General features: G+C 36.2%; 1 protein-coding gene across 1 annotated transcript in view; it reads right to left on the bottom strand.

Annotated features, from left to right (window-relative positions):
• TNFSF13B (TNF superfamily member 13b) overlaps positions 1-4,250 on the bottom strand; it is a 36,900-nt gene extending 32,650 nt beyond the window's left edge. The window contains exons 1-2 of the mRNA XM_017501727.2: positions 3,483-4,250; positions 3,293-3,377 (exon numbers count right to left, since the gene is read on the bottom strand). Coding sequence (XP_017357216.1) covers positions 3,293-3,377; positions 3,483-3,821 — 424 coding nt within the window. The 5' untranslated portion in view covers positions 3,822-4,250. The remainder of the gene's footprint in view (positions 1-3,292; positions 3,378-3,482) is intronic.
• Positions 4,251-14,055: the final 9,805 nt, after the last annotated feature.

The following is a 14,055-nucleotide window of genomic DNA, read 5'->3' as shown; positions in this document are numbered from 1 at the left end:
GTTTATTAAACAAGATGAAAAATATACACAAATCACGAGAGATCGTTTTTACTGCAATACCCAATTTATTGGAGATACAACTGGCTCACGCAGAGATGATTAGCATCACATGGTGTTTTAGGAAGATACTCACAGCACTTGAGCTCACTGCAATAGCAACAGGAGGTGGCTATGAAATTATTCTATTCTTTACAGTAGTACAGTATGTACCACAGTTAATTTTATGCAGTTATGACTTAATACTGCATGTTTGTGTTTGTTTCCATTTCTCTAGACTACTAATGGCTCAGTGTACAGTCTGTTTGTATGCATATGTTTTGAGAATTTTTAACTTTTGGGTATATTTTGTGACAGAAATAAGAAAATAGAGTAGTATCCACATATATTTTATGCATTCATGACATGGCTAATTAATCTTAATATTTTCAACATTTCAAGGTTACACAGTTCTTCCACAAGTTTTTCAAATTATTGTATATCTACAAATAATTTTCCAATAGCTTTATTGAAAAAAAATCGACCTGTAAGGGTATCCATGCTGTTAAAACGTGTGTTGTTCAAGGCTCAAATGTGTGCAATATATACCTATATGCACACTGTGTTAATGTTTACTAAAGAGTCTAGGACAAATCATGAAATAATAACAGTGACTACTTCTGGGCTTTGGAAATCTAGGTAAATGTTTTTTTCAATTTGTTAGAATCTAAAAATTGCAAATTATTTGGTGAAAGATTCTCATAAGTATACAATTCCTGGATGCTATTAAAATATAAATACATAAAAGTATTAATAGGAAAATTTTGAGAAAATGTGACCCAAGAAGTTATTTATTTCTTACTCTATTGTTCTTTTCTTCTTATATCAGCTGAAATGAGTCTACATCTTTTATTTAATTGTAAAGTTAAAGTTTATTTTTAAAACTAATATTTAGAAACAGTGGGATGGCAGCAGCGAAGGTTAAGGAGATTGAAGAATCCTGTCGTACTAGTTATTGAAGCCCCTTATAATACAAATTACCTTAAAAAGTGCCTTTAAAGCATAAAAATAGAATAATTAATCAATAAAAGAGTCTTAAATAGATTCGACTCTTATGAGGAGCTTAGTAAAACATGGTAAGTTTTTCAACACAAAGGAGTGAAAAAGAACTATTTAATACAATTGGTTGAGATAATGGTTTGAAAGGAAAAAAGAGAGGGGGGGAAGTTAAAGCCAATGTGAGATGATTCACTAAAATAAACACCAGAAAGACTAACGAGTTAAGACAAAACCCTAAACTATGAAAAAGTCAAAGTGGCAGGGAGTCAACTACTTAAGAAATCATGAGCAAATATATTTTTAGTTTTAATATTAGAGAAAATTTTAAAAGATTATTGCAATACTATAGAGATATGCAAAATGTACCAGTAAAAAANAAAAAAAAAAACAGCAAAACCATTAAAACATTTACCTCAAAATTTTGATCAAAAATCAATATGTCTAATTAGAATTTATCCAAAATTATAAAAATGTAGGACAAATGGAGACAGTTATAAATAAAAATTAGCAAAAGATAAAAATTATAAGTAATCAAAATATGCAGAAAGTTTATTTGTATTAGTAAACAAGCAACAAATCAAAATAAATGTGAGATATTGTTTTACAACTACTAACTTGGCCAAAATAAATTTTAAAGATAACAGGCTAGCAAGAATGTGGGGAACTGGTCCACCACATTTTTGACTGCATTTATAACTCATTTTGAAAACAATGTGGCAGTTGGAAACAAGGGTGATGAAGAGGTTTCTTCTCCCTAGCTCAGATATTTCACTATATGGACTTTACATTGAAGATATAATTTCACAGAAATAAAAACTTTTGTACAAAACTTTTGCATGTTGTATTACAGCAATGAAAATGGAAATAACTATATTAAATAATTGTTAGATAAATTAATAGAGATATATGAAAAATACTTAGAAATAGAAAAAATTCTTATTATGTAAGTCAAAACAAAAAATATGTCATAGTGTATATTCTGTATTATTTTCAATTATGTAGTAAATATAGTAAAAAATGCAAACTAGAAAAATAATTGATGTCCTAAAATAATAAATATGTGCATGTTTCCTAATTTAAAAATGTTTAAACCCAGTTATTCCTGGTTACTGGTACAAAGATATAATAACCAGATACCAAAAATTATGGTTTTATAAAATAAAAAATATTTTTTTATTAATAAAGCATATAGTCAAAAAAATAAGTTTGTAGTCAGGGTACCTCATACATGTGAGTTTGTGTATAATGGAAGGGTCCCTGGTGTATTTATTTCTATATTTCTTATGCAATTCTCTTCAGAAGTGATAATATATGTAAATTATTGCATGTATTCTATGGACTAAATAGAGTCAATATGAAAGTTAAACAAAATAATATGTTCAAAAATACCTATTCTGGTCTATAGCTGTACAATACATTCCAGGTAAAATTTTCCTTCAATATATTTAATAAAAGGACAATAATATCAAGGATTTGTTACATTATAACTTTAATAAATGTAATACAAAGATTCGTTATTTCACCTTCAAATGAAAGAACTAGAACTGATCATTTTGGTAGGCCCCACCAACTCTATAAAGTTCTATGGAATGAGCAGAGCATGAAGTCAGAAATCACTAAAGGACAATTATAAGAAGATGATAAATGCATGGAATGCCCTGGAAAAGCATTCCTTAAAAGCTTTAAAGTGTGTGTGTGTGTGTGTGTGTGTGTGTGTGTGTGTGTGTGTGTGCATGTGTCTAAAATAACCTTTTATAAAAGAAACAAAATTAAAGCACAATATACAGGGCCCTTCATTACAACCTCTACCTGGTTTCACAGCATGCAATGCACATTCAGAAAACAGATGTCTTTAACTTTCTATGACCCAGGTAAGCAAAGTCTAATTCTAGGATGCAGTACTTTTTTTCATTTTTCTGGAGTGACAAATAATGCTTCTCACATGGGAATGCATTATCTACTTGAGGAAACACAGGTGGCTCTTTGATCTCCCCTGTGCTCAATGCACAGATAAATACTTCCACATGCACAGATAAACGCTTCCACTCCACCATCTGATCATTGGAGGACAAAGCACATCCATGCAGCCTATTACATTTGCTCTAAAGCCATGTCTAGTTTGCATGGTAAATTTCGTAGTCTCTATTTACTAGGCTCATAGAGGGGATACTCAATGCTAGATCCCCAAAACTGGATGTTATTCTCTAATCCCTCCTAATTCTCTAGACTCCTCAAAGTGTCTGTGCCCAACACATACCTGTTTCTTCTGGATCCTGAACGGCACGCTTCTTTCTGCTGCTCTGACTGGGGTTGCCTTCTCCTGGAGCTGGTGCTTCAAAGATCTGAGAAGAGAAAAGCTCCAAGTTATTGGAAAGACAGCTGAGGCAAGGGAAAGGCACCAGTGGAGGCAGGATCGTGCCTGCAGCTTGCAGCTGCTGCAAACTCACTTTCAGTCCTGCGGTGACAGCTGGAGCTTCCTCCACGGTGGCCTTGGGGGCTCCTGCCCCTGCTGGCAGCTGCTCTGAGTGGTGGCCCTGCAGCTCTGCCCGGAGGCTGGCCAGATCCCCTTGCAGGGCGGCCACTTGATAGAAAGACACCACCGTGAGGCAGCAGGACAGCAGTGCCAGCAGCAAGGTTGCAGCCAGAAGCTTTCCGTCTTTGGAGGATCGGACAGAGGGGCTTTCCTTCTGTGGGAGGGTGGAAATACACTCCTTCAGTTTCATTTCTTCTCTTTTCTTAAGGCAAGAAGTAAGGCGTGACTGCTCCCTTTCTGTAGAGTCATCCATATCACGACTTGAACTTTGAAGGTTGGGGCCTTTAGAATAAGTGACCACAGGGAATGGGTCATTTCCTGTTATCTGTGTGTGTTGATGTCCTGCGTGCGATGGCAGGGCTTGGCTCACCCCTCAGGAGGGTTCTCCTGAATTTTCTTCTTTCTGCCTTTCTGCATCTCTACCCCTACTGTACAGTAGGTTTGCTGGCATTTGCCCTCTGATTGGATTGCTCAATCTGTGTTCCTCATTTCACTTTCAGTTTTTGTAAGAATTTCAAGGTCATCTCATAACATCCATGCTCAAGTAGATTTAAAGCCCCTTAAATCTGCTGAGGAAACTTGGAGTTATTTGGCACATTCAAGGGAAAGCTTTGAAGACATGCACATGTCTAAGAAGCCCTCCCTTAAGCGTAGTAAGGGAGCCTTGGCTCCTTAGGGCCACATGGCTTGATAAGGAAGGGGGAAAAGCGGCTGAAAGTTCCTGGTGCTGTAATAAAAGTAATTAATGTGAAGGTCAGATAAGCTAAGTGCTTTAGCGTTGAATTGTACTTAGCTAGAGAGTGATTTATTAACAGTCTTCAAGTATGAAATAAAATGGAGTATCCTTGAAGGATACATGGAAGTAAATTCACTGGGAATTACTCATATTATTATCCAAATAATGTTGTAAAACTGAGACTAAGTTTTGCAGACATATTTAGACATCAGAAGGATTCTCTAAATATAAGTGAATGTATTTTTAAGGAAAACATGCATACACGTTTTCCTCCTGAGACTCATCACTGAAACTCAATTATGCATATGGACAGCCTGTCCCAGGGAGCCTGGTCTCAGCTTTGCTGCTCAGACTTCTGAAGCTTTAAGTCCCTGCTCAATCCGATACAGTTTAGGAGAATCGGTCTTCTCTCCAGCTCCAAATGCCCGTCTGCTACCGCTAACCACTCTCATGTAGCTTGTCTACGACTCACACATCAACTGTGCCAGAACCTACAGGTCTGTATACAAAAGGTCCTTGATCAAACAAGAGCCCCCTTGGCTTCTGATCTCTCTGTTGTTGACCTGGTGGACCTGTGAGGACTGTTAGATTCATCCTAGTCCTGCCTTATCCTGGTGGCTGGTTCCTGGACATTCACCAGTTTCTCACTGCTTTGCCCCAGCATTGAAATATTGATTCGTCTTTCAACAAATCTTACTGAGCACTTACCAAGCCCTGGGTGGTCACTTCTCCCCTATGGGCTAAGGATAGTGAGCTTTAGTTCTGTCTCGCTCTACATTTCTATACAGTCTTAAGTTAGAAATTTACAGAAATAATATAGTGCAAAAGTGAGAACTCTAGACCCAGGCTTCCTGAATGCATTTGCCTCACCCCTCACTCTCCTCAGGGAAAGTACACAAACTCTCTGTGATTCTATTTCTTCACCTGTGAATTGGTATGATGACATTAACTGTCCCTGAGGCATGTAATGAGGCTTACAAGAATGTGGAAGCAAATTACATTTTGGATGCTTCCATTAAAAAATGTTATTTCCACAGGTTTTTGGAGGAATAGGTGGTATTTGGTTACATGAGTAAGTTATGTAGTGGTGATTAGTGAAATTTTGGTGCACGCATCACCCAAGCAGTATACACACTGAGCCCTATTTGTAGTTTTCTATTCCTCACCCCCTCCCACCCTATGCCCTGAGTCCCTCAAGTTCATTATATCATTCTTACGCTTTTGCATCCTTGTAATTTAGCTCCCACTCTGAGTAAGAACATACAATGTTTGGTTTTCCATTCCTGAGTTACTTCACTTAGAATAATAGTCTCCAATCCCATCTGCACTGTTGTGAACGCCATTAATTGATTCCTTTTTATGGGTGAGTAGTATTCCATCATATATATATCATGGTGAGTAGTATTCCCCCCCCCACACATATATATGTGTATATATATGTATATATGTGTGTGTGTGTGTGTGGAATACTACTCACATATATATGTGTGTGTGTGTAATATTACTCACCATGATGTATATATGATGAACATACATATATATATGTGTGTGTGTGTGTGTGTGTGTGGAATACTACTCATATATATGTGTGTGTGTGTGTGTGTGGAATACTACTCACATATATATGTGTGTGTGTGTGTATGTGTGGAATACATATATATACACATATGTATATACATATGTATATATGTGTATATATATGTGTGTGTGTAATACATATATATGTGTGTGTGTGTGTGGAATACTACATATATATGTGTGTGTGTGGAATACATATGTGTGTGTGTGTGTGTGTAATAAAAACCACAGCTTCTTTATCAACTCATTGATTGACGGGCATTTGGGCTGGTTCCATATTTTTGTAATTGTGAATTGTGCTACCATAAACATGCATGTGCAAGTATCTTTTTTGTAGAATGACTTCTTTTCATCTGAGTAGACACCCAGTAGTGGAATTACTGGATCAAATGGTAGTTCTCCTTTTAGTTGTTCTTTAAGGGATCTCCAGTTTTCCATAGCAGTTGTACTACACGATCAGGGAAATGTAAATCAAAAGCACGATGCGATGCTTTCGTTTCTTCATTTACTTTTATTCTTTACATTCACAGTATGAATGAAACCTTTTGCACAGTTACAAACAGTGCTCTACCAGACATTTTCTACAACTGTCCTTGTAACATCTGCAAGGGTTTCCCAGCAAATGCCTGCTGAGGAATCAGCACATCGTCACTTTTACAGGCGCCACTGAGTTACCCTCTGACGAATTCCCATTTCCTCACTGTCTCAGTACAAATGAGGCAGTCAGACTTACTTGTTTTTACCCATTAGGATTGTTCTCTTTTCCCTTTGCTTCTGCAAGTTTCCAACACCTTTTTAAAATAGCTTGTTATTATCCTGGCTCCCAAAATAAGCTGCTCTCTAATTTTTCTTACCTATAACTCCCACGTTAAGGGACTGTGCCCCAGTCTAACAGCTATGTAGACAAGAGGTCCTCCAACTGCCTTCTCAGGAAGAAATCTCCTTTTGTAAGGATGTTTGTAAACCCTTTTGCATCAGACATGACACAATACAATTTTCTGTCAGTTCTTGTTCCAGGTAAATTAGGGTGAGTCACATGGAGTAACTTTGCCATAAGAAATGGAATTCTTTTGGGGATTGTATGAATTTTCTCACTGAAAATAATTGAGACCCTTTAGATTATGTGTTTGTGTATTTTCATGACCTAAATACGTATAGAAATGAAAGGATGCAAGGCAGTGCTAGAAAGCAATTTCTCTCTGCCTTTCACTTAGGATTTCCTGTAACCACTGCATCTCCCCATCAGTAGACATTCTCCCACTTCTGATGGGTCATCCCCCTCCATATCCCTCAGTGAAAATTCTGAAGGGAGGGAATGATTTGACTGCTTTAGGGAATTCCCTCTGCCCTCGTCGCTCTGTTGGGCAGAGACCTTCATGTCTGACCATATCAAAACAGAGTCACTGGAAGGGCCAAGCTCAGCTATTTTTAAACCAGTACTAGATGTCAGTTGCAGCAGTGAGCTGTGCCATGCATAAAATGGGCAAGTGCTTCTTCCATGTCGGGCAGGTATCACGTCCCCATGACCAGAGGGACAGCAAGCAGGAATTGCAATGTGCACGTCCTCCGCAGGGATCTGACAGTTGCATTTTCTCTAAAGACAGGTAGAAAACAAAGTGACATTCATGATTCTTGAATTTCTTATTAGATGAACAAAAGGAAGTTATTACTCCATAAATCAAGAATCTGTTTCCCGAAGAGGAAATGGTTTGGCAATAATTTCACAGAAATTCTGCTAAACAAGAAGTATATTCATATTCATTGAATAATACACCACATCACAAGTTTATTCAGGCACAAAAGGCCACTGTATCTGAGCCAGAGATTATGCAGCTATATTATTACATATTCAGTGTTTACTGTTGGTATTTAGCTGCTTTTTACACACATCTTTTTCTTAATGTAAGTGTAAAGCATATTTTTCTTTCATTTAATAAGTACATTGAGATACTAGCACTTTGTGATTGATAAAACTATTCTATCCACTCAGAAATAGGCAGATAGAATTGAAAAGAATATAACTTGTGAGTTTGTCCAGGAGTCAGAAACAGCAGAAAATAAACATTCACTCTCTATGTACTTACATTGACAACCTCAAAAATATTTTTAAAAATGAATTATAAATTTCTGGCTAAATAGTGCTATAAAGAATGAGAGGTTTGGGGAATCTCTCCTATGCCCCTTTTCTATGAGGAAAAGGGAGTTTTTAACAAGGATTTAGACCAGTCAAGCTTGGAGACAACAGCTGTTCTAGATCTGTGAATGTACCTAAAAGTATATCTAGAAAAAACTGGTATCCTAACACAAGAACATGGAAAATAGTATGATATAGGTAAGTATTACATTTCAGAAAAATATCATATTGTTTTCTTATAGAAATATTATATATATGTGTATATATATTATGTACAATAAGTTGTTATAGTTGAACTTGATTCAAAGGCTAAATTTTAATCACCGTATATAATTTTTAATTTAAAAAATTTTAATTGACACACAGTTATACATATTTGTGAGGTACAGCGTGATGTTTCGATATACTTATACAATATGTAATGATCAAATTAGGAAAACTAGCATATCTATCACCTTAGACATTTATCGTTTCAATCTGGTGAGAACATTGAATTCCTTTCTTCTAGCTATTTTGAAATATACAATATATTATTGTTAACTATAGTCATACTCCTGTGCAATGGAACACTGGAACTCCTTCCTCCTGTCTAACCCTGATTTTGTACCAGGTGACAAACCACGCCCTATCTCTGATAGCCACACTCTCCTACTCTCTAGTTCTATAAGATCAATTTTTTTAAGATTGCACACCTGAGTGAGATTACATAGTATTTGTCTCTCTGTGCCTAGCTTATTTCACTTAATATAATGTTCTCCAGGCTCATCCAGGTTGCTACAAATGACAGGTTTTTCTTTTATATATTGCTGTATAGTAGTTCACTGTTTTATACCACACTTTAAAAATTATTTCATCCATTGATGGACACTTAGGTTGATTCCATATTTTAGCTATTGTGAATAGTGCTGAATAAACAGGAACATATTTCTTTGATGCATTGATTGCTTTCTTTTGGATACAGACCTAGTAATGGAATTGCTCAAGTATGGTAGTTCTGTTTTTAGTTTTTTGAGGAACCTCCATGCCGTTTTCGATAGTGGCTGTATTAATTTACATTCCCACTAACAGTGCACTAGGGTTCCTTTCTCCACATTCTCACCAGCTAGACGTCATAACGTTAAGTGAAATAAGCCAAGCATAAAAAGACAAATATCACATGTTGTCACTCATATATGGGAGCTAAAAAGGTGGCTCTTATGAATATAGAGAGCAGATTGGCAGTTACCAGAAGCCAGGAAGAAGGGGAGATAAAGAGAGGTTGATTAACATTAGAAAAATCAAACCTAATGCTTAATGGATCAGTAGGGCAACTATAATTAACATTAATCTATTGTACATTTCAAAATAGCTAGAAGAGAATCATTTTAATGTTCCCACAAAATAAAAAGATAAATATTTAAGGCGATTAATACCCCAGTTACCCTGAATTTTTCTTTACATATTATATAATGTATCAAATTATCACATATACCCTGAAAATATGTGCATCTGTTTTGTATCCAGAAAACAAAAAACATTATAATTAAAATTAAAAGCAAAGTCTGCAAATTTTTTTAAAATTTATTTATTATACTTTAAGCTCTGGGGTACATGTGAAGAATGTGCAAGTTTCTTCCATAGGTATACACGTGCCACGGTGGTTTGCTGCATCCATTCCCCATCATCTACATTAGGTATTTATCCTGATGCTATTCCTCCCCAATTCCCCCACCTCCTGCTATCTCTTCCCTAGACCCCACTCCCCAATAAGCTCTAGTGTGTGATGTTCCTCTCCCTGTGTCCATATGTTCTCATTGTTCAATACCCACTTATCAGTGAGAACATGTGGTGTTTGGTTTTCTGTTCTTGTGTCAGTTTGCTGAGAATGATGGTTTCCAGCTTCATCCATGTCCCTGTAAAGGACATGAACTCGTCCTTTTTCATGGCTGCATAGTATTACATGATGCATATGTGCCACACTTTCTTTATCCAGTCTGTCATTGATGGCCATTTAGGTTGGCTCTGAGTCTTGCTATTGTGAACAGTGCTGCAATAAACATACATGTGTATGTGTCTTTATAATACAGTGATTTATAATCCTTTGGGTATATACCCAGTAATGGGATTGCTGGGTCAAGTGGGAATTTCTATTTATAGATCCTTGAGGAATCACCACACTGTCTTCCACAATGGTTAAACTAGTCTACACTCTCAGCAAGAATGTAAAAGCATTCCTATTTTTCATCTTCTCTGGCATCTGTTGTCTCCTGATATTTTAATCATCACCATTCTAACTGGCGTGATGTGGTGTCTCAATGTGGTTTTGATTTGCACTGATTTATTTGAAATTTAGCTAATTAAATTTTGAGAAGAGGATAGGGTTAGGAGTGTAGGTTCTGAAGTCGGAAGTATCTATTTGCCTAATTTTGCTTCACCGTCTTAACAGAATCTTTCTTGCTTCCAATCTAGAAGTTGGCCTTGTTTAGATACCTATCTCTGTGGGATGCTGACTTAATCTCACACTTTGGGGAAGTCCTTATCATGAAATCTGCTCATAATGACTCTATCCACATTACCACTGATTGCTAAAGATGTACAAATGTGAGAAGCTTTTTACAGTTGTTTGTGAGGTAGTCTCCTGGGGGGACTGCTAAGAAAGAGTTCCTCATTCTTAAAGAGATTGACAAGAAAGAGACGCTCCTCTTCTTCCAATAGACATTATAAGCCTGCCCAAGATCATCGAGAACTGCCATCCTCCAACAGCTGTCAGCCCCAGACTGAAACATCGAGGGTGAGAACAGGATTCTGGAGGGAAGCTGGGTCTGTGAGGACACAATTGTCCTTCTGGATTACTCAACTCTTCATGCTTGTTATTTGGGCCATAGTATTTCCTTACCTTTTATACAAGTGTGAGACAAGATGAGGTGTTAATTCACCCAAAGATATCCTAATTCTGCTAATTTGATTAGCAGTTTGATTGGGATCCAAAGACATCCTAATTCTGCTAGTTGTAAGAATTGTAACCAAAACACTTTGTATAAAAGAGTTTTAAATGTTCTTTCAGAATTTTTCCTAATGTCCACTTTTTGAAACTATGGTGTAAAGAGAAAAGGTCAACATCCACAAGCTAGAAAAACTAATTCATTTTTTAAGAAGTCTTAAATACGGTTTTAATATAAAGTTATTTTTCATAATTTAAGCTATTCAATATGTTAGGAATCTTAAGAAAAAGTACTATTATGTGAAGATGTATTTAATGAATCTGTCTTTTCTATGTGGAACCAAAATAAATGTAGTCACCTCTTTCAGAAAAAAAAAATACAAAATCAGAATATGTGTATCTCCATGTAAGAATATAATTATTTCAAACTAAAAGAAAAATAAGAGAGAGACAATGTATTCTAAGAAAAGTGCAAAATGAATGCATCTTTCCTCTCCTTTGCTAACAGCTATAAATTATATTTCTTCTCTGAGCCAAATTCCAGTAGAACTTAGAGGTAATTGGGTGTTATTGAGGGGTTTTTTGCTCTAATTGGCCATAGATAGAGAAAAATAACGTGAGGTTTATTTCTTGAGAGTATTTGAGGTACCGTATCTGGGACCTGAGTCTCAAAGGGCCTTAAGTAGAATAGTTAAACAGAAACCTGTGAGCCCCAGGCAGTGGCTAACATCAGCCTCACAGGAATATGCCAAGGTTCCTGGGCCTCTGAGCACCCACAAAGGAATTAAATGCTTAGAGTTAGTCTTTCCTGTCCCTAAAGCTGAAAGACTATCAGGGGATCACAAGAAATAAAAGCCTCCCCCAAATGCCTCAGAGTAGACTGGAAGTTTCCCTGCTAGTCCAATCCTGGCTCATAGGGTTACACAGTACTTGATTTCCCACCTGCTGAGGCTAGACTGCACCAGCTGAGCCATCAAATAAAGCACAGGAGGTGTTTAAGAGAGATAAGTGGTCAAAGAAGGAGAACGCAGAACATACACACAACACAAAGAGACAGAGACAACTTGAATTTTAAAAATGAATAGAGGACTTAAGATTCAATTAAAGAAAGGTTTTAGGAACTAAAAAAATCTCTGCAGTTTTCAAGTAAACAATTTAATACATGTATTAAAGAAAAGGATGATCATTTTTGAGCTCTGAGTTACCGACCTGCAGGCTCAAATAGAAGTAAAACCTCAAAACTCAGAGTGTTTTGCAACTCACATGCAAGGAAAATGGGAACATAAAAAGGGGAGAGGATAAGCTTAGACAGAGGCAATGACATACAAACTTACAGGAAAAAAGAACAATGCTTCTTAATCTATGAAAGACCTGAAACTGCAGTTAGAAACTGGCTAGACATGTGCAGAAAGCTGAAACACATGGCTACCCCTTCCTGACATCTTACACAAAAATTAACTCCAGATGGATTAAAGATTTAAACATAAGACCTAACACCATAAAAATCCTAGAAGAAAACCTAGGCAATACCATTCAGGACATAGGCATAGGCAAGGACTTCATGACTAAAACAGCAAAAAGCAATGGCAACAAAAGCCAAAATAGACAAATGGGATATTAAAGGGCTAATATCCAGAATCTACAAAGAACTAAATCAGATTTGCAAGAAAATAACCCATTCAAAAGTGGGTGAAGGACATGAACAGACACTTTTCAAAAGAAGACATTTATGAGCTCAACAAACATATGAAAAAATGCTTATCATCACTGATCATTAGAGAAATGCAAGTCAAAACCACATTGAGATACCATCTTACTCCAGTTAGAATGGCAATCATTAAAACATCTGGAGACAACAGATGCTGAAGAGGATGTAGAGAAATAGGAACACTTTTATACTGTTGGTGGGAGTGTAAATTAGTTCAACCATTGTCGGGGACAGTGTGGTGATTCCTCAAGGATCCAAAAGTAGAAATACCGTTTGACCTAGCAATCCCATTACTGGGTATACGCCCAAAGGATTATAAATCATTCTATTATAAAGACACATGCACATGTATGTTCACTGCAGCACTGCTTACAATAGCAAAGACTTGGAACTAACTCAAATGCCCATCAATGATAGACTGGATAAAGAAAATGTGGCATGTATATACTATGGAATACCATAAAAAAGAATGAGTTCATGTCCTTTGCAGGGACATGGATAAAGCTGGAAATCATCATTCTCAGCAAACTGACACAAGAACAGAAAATCCAACACTGCATGTTCTCACTGATAAGTGAGTGTTGAACAATGAGAAAACATGGACACAGGGAGGGGAACATCACACACTGGGGCCTGTTAGCGGGTGGGAGATCTAGGGGAGGGATAGCTGGGGGTGGGATGTTTGGGGATAGATAATATTAGGAGAAATATCTAATGTAGGTGATGGGGGATGGATGCAGTAAACCACCATGGCATGTGTACAACTATGTAACAATCCTGCATGACCTGCACATGTACCCCAGAACTTAAAGTATAATAAAAAAGAAAAAAAAATAGGGAGAAAAAAAAGAAAGTGTTAATCAAGTCCTAGGTTAAAATGCTGAGAAAATCTATATGGGTAGCTTNGAAAAAAGATAAAGAAAGAAAAAAAAGTGCTGAGAAAAATTGACCCAGGTAAGGTCTGATGATATTACTGCATATAGAAAGAGTTGTTGGAATAAGATGAAAATAGAGGATATAAAATCTTGTAAAATGCATTTAAAGCTATTTTTATGAGAAAAAAATGGTATCTTTGACTGCATGTTATAAAAAGAATCAAAAGAAATAATCTGAGCATACAGTTCACAATGCCCTAAAAAGTTAAAAGGTGAAAACAAATTAAGCTTAAAGATAAGAGCAAGAAATATAAAAAAGAAGAGATTAATGAAATAAATTACTATACAATAAAGAGAATTAAAAATTGGTTATTTGAAATAAATAAAATTAATAATTTATAGTAAGACAAAGTAAAAATAGAGAAAGTATAAAATTTCAATGACAAATTTTAAAAAGGGGACATATTAGAGTTATTACGGATCCTAAACAGATAAGAGGGTATTATGAATAAATTTGTGCAGTAAAATTAACGGGA

The sequence above is a fragment of the Cebus imitator genome, unplaced genomic scaffold, assembly GCF_001604975.1.
Source record: "Cebus imitator isolate Cc_AM_T3 unplaced genomic scaffold, Cebus_imitator-1.0 Scaffold14, whole genome shotgun sequence".
Classification (NCBI taxonomy): Eukaryota; Metazoa; Chordata; class Mammalia; order Primates; family Cebidae; genus Cebus; species Cebus imitator.
The sequence above is the reverse complement of the archived record's forward strand: the minus strand, read 5'-3'. Positions and strand labels throughout refer to the sequence as shown.